General features: G+C 32.2%; 1 protein-coding gene across 4 annotated transcripts in view; it reads left to right on the top strand.

Annotated features, from left to right (window-relative positions):
* Nucleotides 1-24,217, top strand: part of IBTK (inhibitor of Bruton tyrosine kinase) — a 90,748-nt gene that overhangs the window by 56,141 nt on the left and 10,390 nt on the right. For 2 of the 4 annotated variants that reach the window (XM_045498881.1, XM_045498880.1), the window contains exons 19-26: nucleotides 131-191; nucleotides 749-870; nucleotides 2,176-2,288; nucleotides 6,282-6,430; nucleotides 7,775-7,938; nucleotides 9,328-9,420; nucleotides 9,943-10,086; nucleotides 22,097-22,246. In XM_045498881.1, coding sequence (XP_045354837.1) covers nucleotides 131-191; nucleotides 749-870; nucleotides 2,176-2,288; nucleotides 6,282-6,430; nucleotides 7,775-7,938; nucleotides 9,328-9,420; nucleotides 9,943-10,086; nucleotides 22,097-22,246 — 996 coding nt within the window. The remainder of the gene's footprint in view (nucleotides 1-130; nucleotides 192-748; nucleotides 871-2,175; nucleotides 2,289-6,281; nucleotides 6,431-7,774; nucleotides 7,939-9,327; nucleotides 9,421-9,942; nucleotides 10,087-22,096; nucleotides 22,247-24,217) is intronic. The other 2 variants (XM_045498883.1, XM_045498882.1) reach the window with 1 other exon arrangement.

The following is a 24,217-nucleotide window of genomic DNA, read 5'->3' as shown; positions in this document are numbered from 1 at the left end:
GATGGCATATTGATGATTTTAAAAATAACATACTTATTCAGCAGTGTAAAGTGTCTCAACAGATTTGAAAATCTTGGTAGGTATTAAGTTACTTAAGTCTTAAAATAGAATTTTGTATCTTATTTTTTAGGTCTCTTGATGTTTTAAGTGATGGTGTTTTGAAGGATCTTTCTGTGTTTTATAGAAAAATGGTAAGGTTGATGTTTTTTCAATAATATAATCAAATTAAAGTAGTATATTAGATCAGACTTCTCACTGAAATAATTTCCTAATAAATTGTAATACATTAGGATATTTTAAAAATGAAGACATAGGGTTTTTGTTTTTTTTATAGATCCCACAGGTTAGTATGATAATCATAATTGAAAGTATTTAATGATAAAACTAATAACTTTTAATTCCTTTATAAATGAAAATTATTGAAGACTTTTCAAGTCTTTCATTACTTGTTAATTTACTAAACATCAGGACAGTACAAAAACATGGATTCATATTATCCCCAAAATTGGATTAATTTGTATTTAATAATGAGTTTTTATGGAAAGTGTTTTTTGATATTTTTTGGAATAATCTGTTTAATGAGTCTAATCATTTTTCCCTTTGTTGTAAACATAGGAAGTCATTAGGCATTCTAGACTTTTCCTTGTTAATGTCCCCACATATCAAAACAAGTGGGATATTATACCTATTTTGAAAAAATCTTTACACATTTTATGTTTAAACAATGACTTTTTAAAAAAAAAAATAGATTCCAGCAATGGATAGAAGAGTCATTACACCATATCAGGACGGACCAGATATTAGCTATTTGGAAGTAGAAGATGGAGATATCTTTTTGAAAGAAGACATAAATACGGAACAGAATTATTCGTAAGCTCTGTTTCTCTTTCTTTTCTTCTTCCCTCCTCTTCTTCCACTCCTCTCCCTGATCTTTGACACTATTAACACGTTTATACTGAAAGAGAAAATTGGAGAATCCTGAAATAGGAAGTATGTATTTATGTTTATTCTTAGTCTTGCTATAAGAAAGTAAATGCATAATTATTTGCAGATGTAACAAAATTAACTATAAATATAAAAGGAATACAACCTTTAAGTTAACATGTTAGGTTGAATAAATGCATTTATCTTAGCTACCTTCCCAAACCCTGCTAAAATTACAATAAATAAAACAGGCATATTGCACTAGAGCAGAGAGAACAGGAAAGGAGAAACAGCAGTTAGGAGGTGTTAATAGTTTTGGAAGTTGGACAGTGGTTGCTGAGCAGTAATGACTTAGGAAAAAAAACTAAAACAGAATTCCAGAAAGTCTTAAGAATTAGAGGTAGCAGGTTTATGAAGACCAGGGTGAGTGGTTAGATTTGAAAAAGATCATTTTTTTAGCTTCTTTCAAAGAAAATTGACCTTTTTCTGGACTCAGTTCAACCAAGTGATTGTTCCTCCTCCATCCTGGCTGAAAGATTTGCCCTCTGGAGAGATTGAACCAAGACTACATCAGGCATTATGGATTTTTCTCTATAGAGAACCTGACTGGTTCAAGAGATATGACCTATAGTGACTGACGTTTGGGAATCCTCTAACAAAATATCCCAGGTTCTACATAATCTCCCTGTAGTGTGGCCAAACATATGACAAGCCCTGTTTAGTATTTCCAAACTGTGTGTTAGGCTCAGTTATCAACTGGTTATAGAATTACTTTCCTTCTACTTGGTAAATGACTTGTTAAAATCTTTGGGCATTCAAGTCATTTACTATATATATAATAGTAACTAACTGTGTAGCCCACTGAGAAACTGCTGTTAGGTTCCAGATTTGTTTCTAACCCCTTTTCTAGTGTTTGTTAGCATTTGGGTTACTTGAAGTTTATGATATTTGATTATTTACTTTTAAAAGTATTTCCCTATTTCTAACTTTCACAGAAATAGTAGAGTTACATCTAGTAAGAGTACACACTGAGGTTCAGTAAAACTGAGTGATTTGCTCTGAGCAACATAGATAAATGCAAGTAGAGCATGCCTATTTTTTGTGTTCTCTGTTTGACTAAAATGCTGTACACACACACACACACACACATATATATGTATATTTATTCTCTTGCTCAAAATGCACAGTTCTTTTGCTGTTAATCTCTAACTTATTTCTAAAAAATGAATTTTGTATTTGCTTTTTTCGTAGGGAAAGTATGTTCAAGAAGGCAAAAACAAGAGCAAAAAAGAAGACACGTAAGCGTTCGGATAGTTCTGGAGGTTATAACCTTTCAGACGTTATTCAGAGTCCACCATCTACAGGTTAGTGAAAGTGTCTTAGGATATATTTCCTGATCTAATCTTTCATGTCTCTATTATCTAATTAATTTAACATGTATCAAATACTATTGTATGCCATTTGCCAGGCCTACTGAAAGAAAATAGCCTTTGTCTTAGGGAGGCTACGGAAAATGATCGTATACTGTAATAAATATTCTGATTGAAGTTAGCTTTGAGAGCACAAAAGAAAAGCCCATATTAAGGGCACCTGGGTGGCTCAGTTGGTTAAGCGTCTGACTTCAGCTCAGGTCATGATCTTGTTGTTTGTGAGTTCGAGCCCTGCGTCAGGCTCTGTGCTGACAGCTTGGAGCCTGGAGCCTGCTTCGGATTCTGTGTCTCCTTCTCTCTCTGCCCCTCCCCTACTTGTGCTCTGTCTCTCTATCAAAAATAAATAAATGTATAAAAAAAAAAAAAGCCCATATTAATCTGAGGAGATCAAGAACGACCTCTTGAGGAAAATGATACATGAGTTGGATCTTGAAGAATGAAGAGAAATTGGCCAAGAAAAGGAGGCACACTGATAGACATATGAAGCCAAGGGGGCAATATACTACCAAGGCTAGAGGCACTGGAAAGAACTGCATATTTCTTGTACTTTGGTCAGCATGCTTCAGCCATATAGGGCATGTGTAGATAAGTGGTAATTGGCAATGGTCAGATTTTGGAGGGATTTTATACTAAACTAAGGAATTTAAATGTGATTCTGAGGGCTATGAGTAATCGATTGATGGATTTTTAAGGCATTTAATGTGAGTGGATAAAATTTTTTTTTAGACCACTCTGTCCAGTGGCATAGACTGTTAGTGATGGGCAAAACAGGACAGAGACACTATTATCACATGGATTCATTTCATTTACATCAGTACTCTGAGTTAGATGTCATTCATGTGCATTAGAAGGTTATAATCCAGTAATAGAATACAAAATATTTTATATCTATGTATTATGTGAGCTGTTTGAAAGTAAAGGTCGTGTAGTTTTTCTAAAATGGTTTTCGCAGTTTAGTTTGAAAATCTTTTACTGAAGAGATGAAAGAATGAAAATCTGGATACCCTTCCTCCAAATTTATTGTTAACCTGTTACCACATTTGCTATTTTTTATAGACTTTGTTGCATGCTCATTTCCTTCATTCTCCAGACAGTCTATCATTTTTTACAGATCCACTTGGAAGTTGTAGGCATGGCATTTTAATATAAATTAATACGAATTTCCTAAGAATAAGGATATTCTTCTACACAACCATAATATCATTAGCACATCGAAGACCATTAACATCAATTCATGAATATTACCTAGTATTACAGTCTCTATTCAGATTTCTCCAGTTGTCCAGGAATGTTTTTATAGTCTTTTGTGTTTTAACCTTAAAAAACACCTGGTATCCTGTGAAGATAGATACTGCCTTTGCTTGTGAATGTCTCTTTAGTCTCTTAACTAGAACAGCACCTCTCACACCTTTTTGTTTTGATTTCAAAAGTTCAGGCCAGTGGTATAGACTATCTCACATTCTCGATTCCTCTGATTAGATCTAGATCTAAACTATCGAAATTGTAATACTTTCTTTAGATGAAAATACGGAAGTGTGACCACAATGAGATTACAGTATGGCTCTAAGAAATAGTATGTGTGTCTGTAGGAAGACATAAACAGGTATAACTTCTGTCAGCAGTATTTTCTTAGTCAGCCTGATGAAGTAACTTTGAAAAATACAAGTACACAAAATTTTGTCCCTGTGAAAAAAAAAGAAAAGCTGTCATTCAGGGCAAAGAAAGAATGTCTTTATATTTAACATGATCTATAAATGAGGTACTTGATGTGTTTGATAATGTTCAAAGGAATAAACAATGTCAAGAATAGTTGTTTTAGATAACACAGAAAGATATAAAAAAGACAATATACCTGGATTGATTGATGAAGCACTGAAGCTAGGTCTTTCACGTTTACTACATCTCCTGATTCCTACTTAGGATCTTTTAATATGTAAAATTCTGTGATTTTGTGTTCTCTCTGTTACACGAATTACCTCTAGTCCATAGAAGGACGTGTAGGTGGATTGATGGAAAGATGAATAAATGGACAGACAGGAAGTTATGAAACTAGTTGTTTTTCAGTTGCCTAAAAGACTTAGGGAAAAAGCAGATATTTAGTTTCTTTTAAATAATGGTATTATTAGCACACGTGTTAGAATCTTTATATTTCAGAGATGGAAGAGACATTAGTAATGAACTAAATTTTTGTCCCTTCCTTTAAACCTGAGGAAACAAAAGTGCAGAAAACTTCAGTGATTTGAGGTAGTGACAGAAATAGAATTTATTTTTTTTGATTCCAGTTCTTATTCTTCCTGCTTTACTACTCTTTCTGTGGCCAAAGCAGATAATGATTGAAAGGTCAGATTTAATTGGGGCCAAAAAGCCTGTTCTGGAAGTAAACTTCATTGTGTGATCCTTTATGTTAGAAGACCATCTGTGAAAATGTTTATACTAAAAATAATTGTTGGCCAGTTTAAACATCCTCTTTATTCATTAGATTTATTTCTAATTGACTTTTGGTAGCATTCTGGCATTAAATATACTCTCTTAAAAATTTGCTGCTCTTAAAAATATTTAAAAGATGGGGGGAGTGCTGAATGTTATTTCCAAACTATTTGAGCAGTGACAGCAATAAAAGAGGCATATATCTTGTCAGAGTGATTTACTTTAAGGAAAACCCACTTATTTAAATATATAAGAGATAGTATGTTTTATTTATTTTCCTTTTTAAAAATTTAAGTCCAAGTTAACATACAGTGTAATAATGATTTCAGGAATAGAATTTAGTGATTCATCACTTACATGTAACACCCAATGCTCATCCCAACAAGTGTTCTCCTTAATGCCTACTACCATTTAGCCCATCCCCCCACCCAGCACCCCACCAGCAACCCTCCATTTGTACTCTGTATTTAAGAGACTCTTATGGTTTGTCTACCTCTCTGTTTTTTATCTTTTTTGCTTTCCTTCCCCTGTATTCATCTGTTTTATTTCTTAAATTCCACAAATGAGTGCAGTCATATATTTGTCTTTCTCTGACTTATTTCACTTAGCATAATACACTCTGGGTCATCCACATTGTTGCAAAATGTGTTTTATTTATTTTTAAGTCAAATTTTTAGTTATAGCTCATGTCATGTGTTTTTTTGCTACCTCATTTAGATTCTACTAAATTTAAAATGTGAAAGTAAATACATGAACTTAAGCAAAAGTTTGTTTTCTCTGTTTATATTTGAAATGACTTTGATCTACTAATGAATCTGGATACCAAATATGGCAGGGAAACAGGTATTTAGCTTGGCTGGGAGAAGAAATGGTATGTACATTTCATAACAGCCCTCTGCTTTAGGCAATAGGCTAATTAAAGTAGCTGTCAATCCACAGATTCCATCCACCCCCCTCTCCAGAAGTAAAAAACTGTCAATCAGGCCACGGTTGGCTTCAGCATAACCTCTGCTACGGGGCCAAAGTCATCCAGTCTTTGACTAGATGAGAGGTAGAAAGGCTACAGTGTTCCTCCCACACAGAATGAGGCCAATCCCCGTCTGCATGCGTGCAGAGAACTTGGTACAGAGAGACAGATGAGAAAGGGGACGGTCTGAAGTTTATTAATTTTGTCTTTTTTTTTTTTTTTTAATGGGGAGAAAGAAGTTCTGAATCACTTCTCAAAGCAGATCCCAAAGAAGTGTCTTCCTTAATGTTTATTGCATAATTGCTATATAATTGAAATGGATAAAACTGCTGTTTTATTAAAGTCCCCTGTTTTAGTTTTTTACTTTAACTTTTTTCTTCAGTTAGCTTGAATTGTCAAGATTTGATACAGTGAATATAATTTAAATGTTATTAAATCTGGATAAATGGAAGCTTTTAGCTCTATTTAATTCACTGAATGTAATATACACATGTTTACTGTATTTTAAATGTTTTAAAATTTTTACCTTTTAGGATTGTTAAAATCTGGTAAGACCAATTCTGTGGAATCTCTTCCAGAACTGCTGACATCAGATTCTGAAGGAAGCTATGCAGGAGTGGGTAGTCCTAGAGATTTACATTCCCCAGATTTCACAGCAGGATTTCAGTCAGATAAAATTGAGGTTTGTTTTTATTTATTAATGCACTGTTTTCTTAACTTCAGATTTTAGATCTTCATATACTTTATTTTTAGTTTTTATTATTTTTTGCTCTAACTTTAAAATACTCTCCTGGCTGGTTTATAAAAAAATACATATGATTAGTAATATATGTAGTATTAGTTTTCTCAAATTTGCATTATGTTTCTAGTTTTAAAGATTTTAATGGCAGTTTCAGCCCTCTATGACATTACATTTCTAATCCTCTTTCTGTAAATTAAAATATAATGTTGATGCAAAAGATAGCAACACTGTATAGACATCTGGAAAAATATATTTATAGCTAAATTACTTGAAATTTACTTTGTGAAATGTCAGTTAACACCAAAGAACTGTCAAAGGAAAATGATTTTGAAAGGAAGCCTAACTTCAAATTCTGCATAGTCTCTTCCCTCTATCATGTTAATGGGAGCAATACAGGCTGGAATGGAGTTCTCCTGGTCCAGCACAATTGACATAAAATGCAGAATTTCTAGTCCAGTTGAACGCCGGAGAGTCCGTTTTTTAGACATCTCTTAACATTTTATTGCATAATTGTTAATGTACAGGAAAGGAAAATGTCTAACTTATTAGATATAGGTCATTTTTCTCTAATCCCTAGTCCTCCACAAAACTATTAGAACTTCGAGAAATTCATGAGACAGTGGAAAATTTATCTGTTCTTCTTAGTCTTCTAGGCCTCAAGAATTGATTTTTTTTTTTTTTTTTAATGTAGCTAGATAGAGGTTTCGGGGCAATTCATATTAACATCAAGGTTGGTGTAGAGGACAGTTGAGGTTTAAAAGGAAAATTAAAGGCATGCTGTGAATGTTTGGCAATAAGAATCTGTCCTAGCAATGGAAATAACCATTTTTATAACTTCCTTGATCTATTATAATGGCAATTGTTTTAAGGTTCCTTTTCAGCTGTCGGTATTATTTACCTTTAATTTTATTCAGAATGAATTATATGACATTAATATGAAACAAAATGAAAGTTTGGTATAAAGTCATGGACATTAATTTTAAAGTTACTGCTTCATATCTTATTTCAGCAACTTTTATTAACATTTTTACTTAATGCTCATATTAATGGGAATTTAATGTGCAAACTTACTTTCCTAAAAATTATTCTCAAAGCTCATGGTAACTGGGTTATAGTGACTTAGAAGTTTTGAGAATTGGTTAAGATGCTAAAGTAGAAGAATGCTAGATGATTATTGTTATAAGATTTTATGCTTTAATATAATTTAACCAATATTTATTAAGTACCAATAGGTGTCTACTATTATTTATTTTTTAATGTTTTTTTTTTTTTTTTAACCTCCAGGGGAAAATTAAACCATATCTTAATGGTACACCTCCTGCATATTCTAGGGAAGATTTAAAACCATGGGAAAAATCACCAATACTTAACATATCTGCTCCCCAGACCATTCCCAGTAACAAAATTGATACTACAAGCTCTTCCAGTTGGGTTGCTGGCTCTTTCAGGTAGGATTTTCATCTTGTTCTATACCTGTTAGTTGGAGAAATACTATTTATTTTTAGTCAAATGGAAATTTTTAATGAAGCACATTTAAAAAGTATTAATGTAAATTTCTAATACACAGAAAATTAGCTAGATGCATACAGATTATTAGCTAGCTAAAATAGGCACTTTTTTTCCCCAGACAGAATTTAGTTCCCTTTGTACTGTCATTTGTGAATGTCAGTAAATACTATATAACCCACAGATATCTATATCTCGATATATAGTGACTTAATAGTAAGCTATTTTTTTGATAGTATATATTAAAACTCCCATTCAGGAAGACCATTTTGTCATTTGTAGGTTTATTGTATCTTTTTTTTTTTCTTTTTTCTTTTTAGCACATTAAGGGGTATTTAAGATCTCACAAAATACATTGTTATTCACAGTTAATTTTCAGAACAATGTTACACTGCTTTTAACTTGCCTATATTGCATCCATAGTTTTATTTAGAAAAGTCAATTTTTTTAATTGAAGGAGTCGATATAATTAGAATGCACTCTTTCAGAGTAATTATTGAGCTTGTGCTTCATATTTATACACCTACTATGGTTTATAATCGGCTAAAACTGTTAATTGACTTACCAATTATATTTACATAATTATTTCGAAATATGCTGTATTTTGCAAGTTGGAAGACCAGATTATGATGTGCCAGTTTATGTTGTTTCATAGTCTAAAAGTGGTTTAGAAATCAGTCTCAATTTTTTTGCCTTTTAATTAAACATATTTGTGGGAACCCCAAGAAGCATCTTCTAATCACTAGACTATTTTATTGAATGTGTTTTAAGATAATTGGCTTGATGTAAAGTCAGCAATATAGATCGGCTGTTTCTAAGGATGGTAGAATTTGTTTTTTCTCATTATAGTACAACTTCCTATGGTGGGTTTCTAATATTATTGAGCATCCCCAAATTTTACTTTAAAATTTTTGTGGTTGGTATCATTAGACAGTAGTAAGAATTTTGTTAAAAACAGAATATAATTTTCAAGTTCTGTTCATCTTAAAGGTTAAGAATTTAAACAGAACTTCAGTTTCTTATGCCTAAGTTAGATAAGAATTATTCTATTGCTTGGCTTTTTTTTTTTTTTTTTTTTTTTGGTTTTGTTTTTTTCTTTAAGAGTTTCAGTTTTATGTTATGACTTTGGATGCATTTTAGTTATTTATATATATATAAAAGTAGCTTTCATTCAAAGTATCCTTTTTGAAGTTGGCCACAGCTGACAAAATAAACCTGAATTATCCTTTCATTATCAATCTTACATATAATTTATAGTTTCAGTGAAGTTTGGGTATTGGACTTTATGGATAAATAACTGTATTGTAAAGTAAATTTTATATGTATTTTAGTCCTGTCAGCCCTCCTGTCATGGATCTCCGAACCATCATGCAAATTGAAGAAAATAGACAAAAATGTGGAGCTACACCAAAGACAAATTTGGGGTTGGTTAAAAACTCATAAAAAAGGAAAGACCATGTTGTTTCATAGTTCTGTCCTAAAGAATTAGAAAGACCTACTATACTCTTTTTCTGCATTTGATGTTAAACTCAATTAGAAAGACCTACTGGACTTTTTTTGTTTTGTTTTTCTGCTTTTGATGTCAAACTAAGTTATAAACTCTTTTTTATTTAGGCATATAGCCTTCGTAACATTTCTTAAATACATGCCAAAGATTGAGTTGGTTGGTAGTCCAACTCATGTAGAATATGGTGTTGTCAGAAATTTGCCTCTAAAGTATCATTGTGGACTATTTCTGGTGCAAGTATGATGTAAATGTATTAGTAGGAAGGCTCATTTAGTAACTGTTATTTGATCGTCGATAGTATAAACTGATATTGTCACTCTTGAATCTTATGGCCATTTTGATCCAGTAATAGTAAAATCACATCAAATAAACAGAAAGCAGTATAATTACCTGTAACCTCCATTAAGCAGAAATTAATGCTAATTCATTTAATTTCTAGCAAAATGATTTCTCATGGAGTTAAACTTTCTCAGAAGCAACGAAAAATGATTGCAATGACTACCAAAGATAATAATTCAGGAACAAGTAGCATGGAAACAGCTTTAACTGCTCCTTCAAAAACTCCGAAACCAGTGAATGCATGGTATGCTTTAAGTTTTATTAAAATAGGCAGAGATCTGTGTGTTACCTTTTAAGGTAGTTCTTGGCTTCTGGGTTTCCCTCCTAACTTTTCAAGTATTTCACTCCTCTCTTTAAGTTAAAAATTAGACCTTGGGAAATAATTTTTTTGTTTTGACATATGCACCATGGTTTGTTCATTTGTTCGTCATTCTTTCTATTATAGATTTCAAAATGTTTTGTATAGATACAGTTTCTTCTTGGTATTCTAATTAGCATGTATTACTAAAGTAATTTAAGGAAGGAGCCTTACATTTTTTTCATTTGTTGTAAGAAACAATACATAGCATAGAAAAATTGGATAAACAATTTTTTACCACCTTAATTTCTTTGTCCTTCTGTATACATCATGAATATCTTTGCGGTGTTAATAATCTTGGTTTTCGTTATCACTTGTTTATTTTTTAAGTGTTTATTTATTTTGAGAGAGAAGAGAGAAAGAATCCTGAGGAGGCTCCACGCTGTCAGCGCAAAGCCTGATGTGGGGCTCGATCTCACAAACTGAGATTGCGACCTGAGCCGAAATCAAGAGTCAGACTCTTGGGGCGCCTGGGTGGCTCAGTCGGTTAAGCATCCGACTTCAGCTCAGGTCATGATCTCGCGGTTCGTGAGTTCAAGCCCTGCGTCAGGCTCTGTGCTGACAGCTCAGCCTGGAGCCTGTTTCAGATTCTGTGTCTCCCTCTCTCTCTCTGACCCTCCCCCGTTCATGCTCTGTCTCTCTCTGTCTCAAAAATAAATAAACGTTAAAAAAAAAAAATTAAAAAAAAAAAAAAGAGAGACGCTTAACCCACTGAGCCACCCAGGCACCCCTCATTGTCACTTCTGTATGCAGGAGTATTTACTTGCTATTATAGAGATTTTCTCCATTACAGTTTACCTGTAATTTGGAGAATAATAGGAGTAATCTCCAAAGAGGTCAGATAGCAGTTTTGAGGTGTATAAAATAGGTTGTACTTCCTGCCCCCCTTCCATCCTCCCTTTTCTTTGTAGCCTGTCAGAACCACTTACTACAGATCTAAAGCGTGATCACAGAAAAGAAAGTAAAGGAAGATGTGGGAAAACCCAGGTAAAGAATAAAAGAGAGTAAAACTTGAGAGAATGGGTTTAGTAGAATGTTTAAATTAGTAGAATAGTTAAATAGTTAAATAGTAGAATAGTTAAATTTAGTAGAATGTTTAAATCAGTATTTGTGCACACCTTCTATATATGAGACTATGGTAGACTGATTTGGTCACCCTCTGTAGGGTTTGTGGGATAGCTGTTAGAACATTGAGTTGCGTTTTCCCTAAAGAAAAGTATGGAGGGGCAGCTGGGTGGCTCATTCACTTAAGCGTCCAACTTAGCTCAGGTCATGATCTCATGGCTTGTCAGTTGGAGCCCCATGTCAGGCCTGTGCTGACAGCTCAGATCCTGGAGCCTGCTTTGGATTCTGTGTCTCCCTCTCTCTGTCCCTACCCAACTTGTTCTCTCTCTTTCTCTCTCAAAAAATAAGTATTAAGAAAAGTATAGAAAAGATAAAAAGAAAGTTCTTGGATCAGCTCTCAAGATACTAAATATACTGTAACTTGAGAGAATTAACTAAGCACATGAGGAAGCTTTGGGCTTAGTAATATAGTTTTAGCTATGCCATTATTCACTTTTATTATTTAAAAACAAAAAGTAGGGGAGGATCCCAGGGAAGATGGCAGATTAGGAGGACCGTAAGCTCACTTTGTCCCATAATACAACAGATAACACACACATCATTTTAAATAACCCAGAAAATGATCCATACTACCAAGAGCAATCTATAGATTCAGTGCTGTCCCTATCAAAATAACAAGGGCATTTTTCATAGGACTAGAAGAAATAATCCTAAAATTTGTATGAAATCACAAAATAACCTGAACAGCCCAAGTAATCTTGAGAAAGAACAAAGCTGTAATAATCAAAACAGGTATGGTACTGGCACAAAAACAGACACATAGATCAATGGTGTGGAATACAGAGTCTATAAATAAACTCATGCTTATATGGTCAATTAATCTTTGACAAAGGAAGCAAGAACATATAATGGGAAAAGAACACATCTCTTCAACAAATGGTGTTGGGAAAACTGGGCCATTTCCTTATACCATATCCAAAAATAAACTCAGAATGCATTAAAGACTTAAGGACAGAAACCATAAAACTACTAGAAGGAAATGGAGGTGGTAAGCTCTTAGACATCAGTGTGAACAACAAAATGAAAAGGCAGCCTACTAATTTGGAGAAGATAATTGCAAATGATATGACTGATCAGGGATTAATATCAAAAATACATAAAGAATTCCTGAATAGGCATTTTTCCAAAGAAGACATACAAAGAGGTAACTAATAGACACGTGAAAAGATGTTCAACATCCCTAATCATCTGAAAAATGCAAATCAAAACCACAATGAGATACCACACTTCTGTCAGAATGATGATTGTCAAAAAGACAGTAATAAGTGTTAATGAGGATGTGTTGAAAATGGAACTCTCATGCACTATTGGTGGAATGCAAAATGGTACAGCAACTATCAAAAACCGTATAAAGGTTTCCCACAAAATTAAAAATAGAGCTTCCGTATGATCCTGCAGTTCTCCTTCTGGGTACTTATCTGAAGAAGATGAAAACACTCATTGGAAAAGATAAATATAGAATCCTGTGTTCTTTGCAGCAATATATATAATAGCCATGATATGATACAAGTAAGTACCATTGATGGATAAATGGATAAAGATGTGTTATGTATGTGTGTGTATATATATACACACAGTGGTATATGAGCCATAAAAAACAGTGAAATCTTGGCATTTGCAACAAAATGGATGGACCTAGAAGATATTATGCTAGGTGAGATAAGGAGGAGAAAGACAAATACTCTACGATTTTCCTTATATATAAAATCTAAAAAACAAATGAACAAAACAGAAACAGACTCATTCATACAAAGAACAGTCTGGTGGTTGCTAGATGGGAGAAGGGGAAGGGGATTAAAAAGTCAAAGTAACACACTTCCAGTCATAAAATAAATAAGACACATAGATACAATGCAGAGTAGGAAATATAGTTAATAATGTGTAACAATGTTCCTGCCAGATGGTAGCTAGATTATGGTGGGTGATCATTTCAGTGTATATAAATGTTGAATCACCTGAAACTAATATAATGTATGTCAACCATACTTTAATAAAATTAAAAAGTACAAACTAATCAATAGTTTTATGTATCTTAGGATACCAAGTAAGTTTAATTATAATTTTATTCTGAATTATTATCAAAGTGAATTATAAAATTATTTATGTACTTTTTGTGCATTTTTGGCTTCTTGAGACTATATTTTTGGTATCTGAAGGATCTTTTAAAGTTTCTTTCTGCTAAATTCTTCTGAATATATGTACTTTTATTTGTACTCATTGTACAGTGGGCTGATGGAACTTAGCAAAATATAGGTATTAATTTGTCAATATGTATCAAAATCAAATAAGCATATAAAATATATACATATGCTTTGTTTTGTTATGGAAATTTTATAAGTTAATGGAACTAATAAAATATTTGTGAGAGATTTTAAGAACCTATTTATAAAATGGTTGTTTGGTATTCATGAATTTTGATCCATATTTAGTATAAATGGAAATAATCATTATTTGATTGTTGAATACTTTTTACACATAGGGTGCAAATATATGTAGTATATGTTTGAAGAAACTAAAAATGAAATAGATTTGTTTTCCTGAGAGTATCCCATGTAAGTGTTCATCTAATGAAACTTGGCCAGATTTAAATTTTACTGTGCTATGAATAAATTAGAAAAGCTTAAATTAGCATTTTAATCTGATTTACAGATTGTATTTATAAAGTATATTCAGTATTGTAGTGATTTAAGTTTTTAAAGATATTTCTTAAAAGTGTATCTTCCTCATCCTGAAGAATCCTCTAACAAGATTTTTTTTCCTTACAAGATTTTTTGTGTTATGTTTTTATCTTGAGGTTAAGGTGCAACTTCTTAGCACATCACAAATTAGCCCTGTGAGTCTGCTTCTGATTATGGGAAGGATTTTCACTAGTTTGTTGGCTGATTCGTTCACCTAGTTTATATAACTCATAGTACATAGTTGTGCTCCTGCTGTCTACAGTTAGGTGTGGCAATATGTATTAAAGACAACTGTTTTCTTGCATTAGAAGAAGTTCTGATTGGCTGAATTTAAATCTAGTGTGCAAACACCAAGTGTATATGAGAGTTGGCCAGTTTTCATTATCAACTGTTTTACTTGGAGAAATAATACATTTCTCACCATCTTGAGTGGAAGAATGTGCAAGCTTTGTGGCCTGGCTTGATGTATAAATATAAATTCTTCCAAATTCCATATACAGGTAACCCATAAATTATAAACTAATTTCAATGTTTAACTCTTTAGAGCTGAAAATTTTATTTATTAAGGCAAAAATTTCAGGGCTGCTGTAGCTGAGAAACAAAATCTTGATTAAGTTTTAGTGTGGCTGTAAGTGTCTACAAATGCTTCTTCATAAAGTTACTGTGGCTGCTAAGATGGCAAGTAGCCAGAGCCTGGGTTAGGAAAGCAAAATCATGGGAAATCAGACACTGTTCCAAATTATGGCATCATCAGTGGAAAGAATAGTAGAACTCATTTAAAGAAATCTGGGTAAGTCATTTTTATAGGTAACCAGTAAGCATGATTAATGAACATGTGAGTTTAAGATATTTTGTAAGCGCTGTTACTTACATTTGTTCCAAAGGAGATATTATCAGTAGCTTTAAAAAAAAAAAAATTCAGAGTTTTTAAGAAGTATATATATCATTTATATCTAGGAGTCCCTAAATTACTGCTAGGATAAATCTGACAACTTGTGCTTTTCAGATCATTATGAAATTTCTGTATTTAGAAACATGAATTACTTACAGGGGACATTCAATAGATTCTCCAGCAAGAACTTTTGCCAGCAGTGTTTGCAAATTGCTAATGTTACACTGTACTTTACACCATAGTTACCTTGTCGATGGAAACTGTTAGGTATGTGTGCTTTGGGGAGGAGGAAAAAGTTGTTAAAGAAATGGGGAGTGATTTCTTTTGTATATATGTTTAACTTTTTATTATGTTTGTGTATGTACGTGTTTTGGGAAAATTTTTCATCAAGTTATAGGTAAGTTCCTTTTGAAGAAATATTTTTAGCATGAATACCTTAGTAGATCATGTTTCTAGTACAAATCTCTAAGGAAAATTTCTCTGATGTGATTTAAGGTTTTACTTAAAGAACTTTTAAATATGGGCACAGCAGTATAGTGATTAAGCTTAGGTTCTGGAGTGAGTCTTGCTTGAGTTTAAATCATGTATCTGTTACTTGGGAATAATGTAAACTTAGATCAGTTTTTTACTCTTTCTTGGTCTTACTTTCCTTGTCTATAAATAGAGTTAAAAATAGTACCTATTTCACAGGAGTATTATGAAGCTGAAACTGAGTCAAAGCATGAAACATTTAGTATATTCAACAATGTCTAATCAAATATGTAAATTTTAGCCATTAATATTTTAATAAGTTATAACTTAATTTGTAATATGGTTATAATATGTATTAAATTTTGGTGAACTTTTTTCTTAGAAAAATCTTATGTGAGACATTTTGTATTGATCCAATCTTTATTGGGCAAATAGAAATTTGGTGAAAATTTTTAGTTTTGTTATGAATTGATGCTTATCTCATACGATAGCAAAACAAAGTGTGGATCATCAGTATCTGTGTTATCTTTGGCACTTTATAGGAAGTATTGTCTTGATTTCTTACAGAAGGCAACAGTAGACTAGATGGCAAGGATGGGTTCCATCATTAAGAACTGGTTCTGCCTTATCTCTCGTGATCCCTGCACTTTGGTTATACTCTTCTTTTAAACATAGGAGATGATAAAAATGCTTATCTTTCAGGATTGTTATTGTAAGAATTAAATGACAGGATGCACGTTAAAGTGTTTTACAAATATAATTTGGTAATTAGGTCAGATTCAGGTACAAATGAGTTATTCAGACAAGATACAGGATTTTAGAAGTCCTCACTTTTTTATGGACTACCTCAAATAGTTTATGAACTTAATCTAGGTATGGATTTTAAGGTTTCTTCCAAGTATGAGTTTAACTTTTGGGAGAATTATCCAGTTAGCATTTGTATTCACTTATTGACATGGCCACTTTGTTTTCTGAGTAAAGAAAATAGAAAAAAAAAAAAATAACTTAGTCCTGGAAATTGTTTACATTATTATTGCTGAGAATTTTGACTATCTAATGTTAAGGATTCTGAAAATGATGCCAAGAATATGGTGTAGATCTAGTGTACAAAATAATAAGTAAGGGTTATCTTTTTAATTTTTCTCAGTCAGACTTTAGTAAAATACTAAGCCTATTATAACTGATTATATTTCTTCGTGTCAAAACTTCTTTGTTCTCATTGTCTTCTTTATCTCTTAAATCACAGTTTGGTTAAATGCTATGAAAATTATGGATAGTAAGACTTACATAGCATTTCTCTGTAACAGGTACTATTTTAAGTATTTTTCCATAAATTAACATTTGATTCTCAAACATTATCATGATGGAGATGGTATTTGTATCCTCATATTATTGATGAGGAAACTGAAGCACAAAGGTTAACTTATGAAGGTCAGAGCCAAAATTTGAACCCAGGAAGTCTAGCAACAGAGGCTGTGTGCCTAATCCTGACTGTTATCCTGCAAATTGCTTTTGTACTGATAGTAAAATAAAGCATTGATTATTAAGAGATTCTGATATCATAAAAATCTGAGTATGAGATCTTTGAAAGCTCACTTGGTCTGTATAGATGATTAAATTTTTGCCTGTTTTTGGTGAATATTATTCTAAAATACATTCTACTTTTAATTATCAAAGTATTATACCTATAGTGAGTGTGATTAATTTTGTGTATTTAGGGTCAACTTAATTTTTATTTCTATTTTATCCATGTAAAATTAGGTTTACATTTTAAGTAAGTTTTTATTAAAACATTATATACACTTAAAAGTGCAGTTATCACAAGTGTATAGGTTGAATTTTCACAAACTGAACACATCTTGCGCACTCAGAATTCAAATCAAGAAGTAACATTACTAGTATCTAGTCCCCTCCTGCCACCCTGCCATGCCCCCTCCCCAGCCACCAACCCCACTATCTTTTTTATCATCCACTCTCCTCTGACTTTTCTTTCCATAGGTTTTCTTTTAATATATTTAAGTAGAATTGTGTTCCTTTGTTCAATGTTATATTTATGAAACTCATTCATATTTTGATGAGTACTAATATCCATTGTGTAAATATTCATTCAATTTTTGTTAGCATTTGAGTATCCTCCTTTTTTTACTATTAGGATCGGTTCTGCTATAGATATTCTAGTTCATGTCATTGGTATACATACAGTTGCATTTCTATTGGGTATATACTAGGAATAACTGGGTCATAGGATATGCATGTATTCATTTTTAGTGAATATCACAAAACATTCTCATCAGTGGTCTATGAGTTGTTCTTTCTCCACCTCTTTACCAAAACTTGGAATTTTTTAACTTTATTTTAGTCTTTTGGGAAGGAGTGGAGATTTCCTTTTCTATTCTGTTCTTTTTTTAGTAACGTTATCAAGGTATAATTTAAATACAGTAAACGAACTAACTTTGTATATAGAAGTTTTGGCAAATGTATTTACATCTGTATATTCATCATCCCAATGAAAAATTTTAAAAATATGTCCATCATCCAAATACCTTTTCTTAGTCACTCTCTACCCTCCTCCCATGCCACCACTGATGAAATTTCTGTCACTATAACTTAGTTTTCGCCTGCTCTCGAACTTTATATAAATGGTAGAAGTCCAGTATATTCTGTTTCCTTCATTCAACTTAAGTTTTGGAGATTCATCCATGTTGTTGCATGTATCTGTAATTTCTTCCTTTCTTGTTGAGAAATACTGGGTTTCCAGTTTGTTTTTATGAAAAAAAAAGTTATATCCAAGTCTTAATAGACCTGTATTTTTATTTACTTAGGGTTGAAATTGCTGGGTCATATATTAAGTGAATGTTAGACTTTATCAGAAAATCACCAGGTGTTCCAGAATGGTCGTATTTTACATTTCTGCCAGTAGTATGTGAGAATTCCTGTTGTTCCATACCCTATCCAACACTTGGTACACTTAATCTTTTTAATTTTGGCTATTCTGGTAGATGTGGTTTATTTTACATTTCTCAGGGGCTTATTGGCCATTTTCATATCTTTGGGATGCATTTTCAGATTTTTGCCTTATAAATTGGGCTGTTTATTTTCTTAATATAGTACTGTTAGAGTTTTATATTCTGGAAGTAAGACCTTTGTTAGATATAGATGTTTTGTGAATATTTTCTTCCACTCTGTAGTTTAGCTTTTCATTTTCTTAACATTATCTTTTGAGGAGCAGAAGTTCTGCATTTTGATAAAATGCATTGCATCAGTTTTTTGTTGTTATTTGATGTTAGGGCTTTTTGTGTCTTCGACTAAGGTTACAAAAATTTTGTTTTTGTTTTGATCTAGATGTTTTATAAGTTTAGCTTTTATGATTGGGTTTATGATTCAAATTTATTTTTATATATAGGGTAAGATAGAGCCCAAGGTTTTTGTTTTCCCCCCGCCTTTTTTTTTTTTTTTTTCCTCACCAGGTATCTAGTTGTTCCAGCACAATTTGTTGAAAAGATTGTCCTCTCCTCATTTTATTACTTGGCACTTTTGCTGGAAATCAGTTGACCATATATGTGTCAGTCTAATTCTGGACTCCTATTGAGTTCCATTTGATCTACATGTATATATTCTTAAGCCCATATCATACTGACTTGATAATGATAGCTTTTGTAAATATTGAAATCAGATAGTATAATTTCTTTGGCTTTGTTCTTTTTATACAAAATTATTTTTTCTAATTTAAATTTTTCCATGTTTGTATAACTCTTAGATTAGTTTATCAAAAATGCCTACTAGTATTTTTTAGGTATTGTTTTGGGTTTGTAGATGAATTGGATTGACAGTTTACGATATTGAGTCTCCCAATCATGAACCATGTAATATCTTTTAGATCTTCCTTAGTTTCTCTTAGCAATTTTTTATAGTCTTCAGTGTATAGACCATGCCTATCTGTGTTTTGTTAATTTTATCCCTAAATATGTCATATTTCAGATCATAGGACTTTTCTATAGGATTTTTCTCTTTTATCCTGTGAGTGTTAGATCACCCTTGCATTCCAGGAGAAAGAAACCTCACTTGGTCATTGTTTATTATCTTTATTTAATAAATTGCTGGGCATTACCATTATCGCTGAAAGATTTCTTCAAAAAGTTCTTTTTCATCCTGGTCCCTTCTCCATATCAATGTCAACCACTGTGGTGATTTTTCTTTTTTGACCACAGATTAGTTTTGCCCATTCTAGAAGTTTATGTGAGAACAAAACATAATATACTTTTTTCTGTTTTCATTCAGCGTATTTTTTCTTTCATTCAGCATGTTTTTCAGATTTATCTGGGTTGTGTGAACCAATAGTTTATTCCCTTTTATTACTCGGTAGTATTCCAAGGTATGAATATACCACAGTTTGTATTTATTCCTGTTGATGGACACCTGGACTATTTCCAGTTTTTGGCTATTGTGAATAAAGCTGCTGTTTGAACATTCTTGTGTAGGCCTTTTAATAGACATATATTTTAATTTCTTTTGTATAAATACCAGGGAGAATTGCTGGATTATACAGAAGATACATGTTTACTTATTACAAAATTGCCAGTCCTTTCCCCACAGCACTGTGGTACCATTTTATCCTCCCAGCAACAATGTATGAGAGTATTGGTTATTTCATATTCTTGCCAGCATTGATATTGTCAACTAATTTGACCCATTCTGGTAGGTGTGTAGCAGCCTGTCATTGAGGTTTTGTGTTTCCCTGGTGAATACTGAGTACTTTTTATGTGTTTATTCATCATTAGCATACTTTCTTTGTGAAGTGTACATTCAAATCCTTTTTGCTTTTTGAAATTCCCTTGACTTTTATTATTTGTGTTTTTAAGTTTTGAGTTCCAGGAGTTCTTTTTATGGTCTGGATACAAGTCATTTGTCACATATGTGTTTTGCAAATGTTTTCTGTTTTCTTAATATCTTCTGATGAGAAGTTTTAATTTTCATTAAGTCTAATTCATCATTTCTGTATTTGATGTTTATTCCTATATAAGTCCTACCACCAAGTTATAGTCGTCTGTTTTCTTCTAGGATACTTAGCTTTTACATTAGATATATGATCCATCTTGAATTAATTTGGGGATATGGTGTGAGATAAAGGTAAAAGTTTCTTTTATAAACCATTTGTTTATTATAGATAATTACTTTCACCACTGAATTGCTTTGGTAATTTAATTAGTGAAAGTAGAAGGACTGTATATATGAGGTTCTATATGTAAGCTCTCTGTTCTTTTCCATTGATCTGTTAATCCTTATGTCAGTACCACTCTGTCTTGATTCCTGTGACTTGTTTTATCTTCTTCCAGCTTTGTATTTCTTTAAGAATACTTGGACAAATCTAATTTTTTTTGGATTCTCATATAAATTTTAAAATCAATTTGTCAATTTCTACGATAAAAAAACTGCAGGATTATTCAATTTTTTAAATAGAGCTAGGTCTATATATTTTTTTATTTCTTATCTTTGATAAATTGTATTTTCAAGATATTTGTCCATTTTATGTAAGTTGTCAAATTTATTTGCACAAAGTTATTATAATCTTTATCATCTTTTTAATTCCAGTAGTATCTTGTATTATCTATTGCTTTGTAACAAATTATCCCTAAATAATGACTTAAAACAACCAGTGTTTATTGTCTCATAGTTCCTTTGGGTCCTATTGTCTCATATCCTCTGGATATGGCTTCACAGAGTTATTGCTTATGGGTGCCCCTGGCTCAAGTCTCACATTGCTGCAATCAGAGTTCAACGAGGACTGTAATCATTTCAGAGCCTGACTTGGGAAAGGATCCTTGTCCAGGTTCACTCATATAGAGAACTGGATGGATAGATTTCTTCCTTACTTTCCTCATATTAAAGATGTTGTTCTACTGTCTTTTGGCTATCCTTGTTTCTAATAATCTAAGTGTTTTCATACTGTGTTGTATTTCTGTGGATGCTTTCAAGATTTTCTTTTGATCTTTGGTTTTCAGCAGTTTGCTCATGTGCCTAAGTATGGTTTTCTTTAGATTGATCTTTGGGGTTTGCTAAAATTCTTCAATCTTTAAATTTGTATCTTCTACCAGATTTGGGGAATGCTTGGGCATTGTTTCTTTGAATATTTTTGTCAGCCATATTTCTCACCTCTCCTTCTGGGACTCCCACTTATATTTATGGTAGACCTTTCGATATTATCTAAGTCACCATGGTGGAAATTTTTTCAGTCTTCCCTCTGTTTAGATTCAAAATTTTGTATTGCTTTATCTTCAGTTTTACTGACTCTTTTCTAATCGGCTGTTACCTTCACCAGTGAATTTTGTTTTTTAAATATTGAATTAAAAGTTCTTGAATTTCTGTTTTATTCTTTTTCATAGTTTTTCTCTGGGCTTATTCTTTAATTTATTTTTCTCTGGGCTTATTCTTAACTTATTCTGCACATTTTTTTATTGTTGCCTTAGGCATAGTTATAATACTTGTTTTTAATATCATTGTTAATTTCAACATCTGGGTTATCTTCAGTGTTGGTCTCCATTGTTTTTTTTTTTTTAAATCACATCATTTTGATTAGTTCACAACTGACAGCAAGAACCCAGCATCACCTTAAAAACTAATTACATAATATTGTAAAATTTTTGGTGTACATTTTCCCCATTCTACCATTGTGATTTCTAGCACTGACCTTTTAAAAAATGGATGTCTTAACATGATCTTTTGTCTTTTGCAGGGCATCTTCTCTACATTCAGTTTCATCTAAGTCATTCCGGGATTTCTTAGTAGAAGAAAAAAAATCTATTACTGGTCACAGTTCAGGAGATCATGTCAAAAAAGTTTGTTTTAAAGGAATAGAAAATTCCCAGTCTCCAAAAGTTGAAAGGTAATAAGTTAAACTTATACATTTTCTACCTTAAAAAATTCTATGGTAGTTTCACATTCTGAAATCTTTAAAAATTTATCAGGCGGATTTTTACACATTCTTTTACACTGAAAATTAACATGTCTTTTTTTTGAGGCTTTATTTTGGTAGAATTGTCTTATAGTAAGCTTGTATATATTTAAAGTATTTAATTTGATGTTTTGGCACATGTACCTGTGAAACCATCACCAGGTACACTCAAAACAGTGAATATAACCATCATTCTTAGAAGTTTCCTCATGCCCCTTTGTAATTTCTTCCTCCCTACCCCATTTTGCTCTCTAGGCAGCTACTAACTTGCTTGTGTCAGTATAGACCACCTTGTATATTCTAGTTTTATACCTGTAGGATCATTCAGTATGTAGTTTTTGATTCATCCATGTTGCTGTGTGTATCAATAGTTCATTCCATTTTATTGCTGAGTAGTAGTTCATTATGTAGATATAAAACAGATGATGGACCTTTGGGTGTTTCCAGTTTTTTCTCTAGCTATTTTTGATACAAGTTTTTAAAGTCCATTGTATTTTATTTATTTTTGTATATACATCTTATTTAATTTTTTAATTTGGAATTTGTCAAATTGGTTTCCATACAACACCCAGTGCTCATCCCAACAGGTGCCCTCCTCAATTCCCATCACCCACTTTCTCTTCCCTCCCACCCCCATCAACCCTCAGTTTATTCTCAGTTTTTAAGAGTCTCTTATGGTTTGCCTCCTTTCCTCTAACTTTTTTTTTCCCCCTTCCCCTCCTCCATAGTCTTCTGTTAAGTTTCTCAGGATCCACATAAGAGTGAAAACATATGGTATCTGTCTTTCTCTGTATGACTTATTTCACTTAGCATCACACTCTCCAGTTCCATCCATGTTGCTACAAAAGGCCACATTTCATTCTTTCTCATTGCCAAGTAGTATTCCATTGTATATATAAACCACAACTTCTTTATCCATTCATCAGTTGATGGACATTTAGGTTCTCTCCATAATTTGGCTCTTGTTGAAAGGTCCAATGTATTTTAAAAGAGGTTTCGTATTTTAAATGCTTACATGGAACATGAAAATCTAAGCATAATTTAAAAGCAATTTTCTAATAAAAATAGCTTCTTTGCCATGGTATGTAAATTCTCTTAATCACTGTACAAAAAGGAACATTCTTAGAGCATTAGATAGTCCTGTGTTGGAAGAAAGAACTGTGTTTCAAGTTGGTTGACTAAATGGAATTTTTTTTTCTTATTTTTGCTAATATGACATCTCCTAAAGATATTAATCCCTAAAGTATTTTAGACAAAACAAAAACATAATTAAAAATGTCAGCTGTGACCAGATTAATATTGTTTTAGGTAATGATAAACCTTTTTTCACTATTTGTTAAGCCTTTTTCCCCCTAAACCCTTTTATTAAATGAAATCTTATGTCCAATTCCAATGTTATCAAATATGTTTTGCTGATTGAATCAAGAAGAGGGATGTGGGAACCATTACTAGTTTAACCTTATCATATCTACCTTACAAGCAGCTCCTGAAGAACTGTCAAAGTCTTCTAACAACATTGGAAACTACTGGTTTAGATGAACTCTTTAAACTATTTTTGTAGTTTATGTCGTGACTGACTGCCTTATTATAGATAATGTATATTTGGGACCAAAGATCTTGAGCCATTTACTTACAATATGGAAAATCAGGGATCAGAAAGAATCTGAAAAAATCAGTTGTTCTCTCTTCCTATCTTTATGAAAACTTTTATTAGAACATGATTTTAAAATAAAAATCTTAAATGTAACTCTAACATATGAAACAGATAAACGTTTTATATGCTTACTTAGGAAAAAGAATATTAAGGCTGGTTTGTTAGGGTCATAAATACAGAATTGGGTGTGATGTAAGACATATGTAGTCTTAAAATTGGCAAATATTTAATGACTTATCTGCTCTCTA

This window comes from Leopardus geoffroyi, chromosome B2, assembly GCF_018350155.1.
Source record: "Leopardus geoffroyi isolate Oge1 chromosome B2, O.geoffroyi_Oge1_pat1.0, whole genome shotgun sequence".
Classification (NCBI taxonomy): domain Eukaryota; kingdom Metazoa; phylum Chordata; class Mammalia; order Carnivora; family Felidae; genus Leopardus; species Leopardus geoffroyi.
Note: the sequence above shows the minus strand (reverse complement) of the source record. Positions and strands in the feature narration are given on the sequence as shown.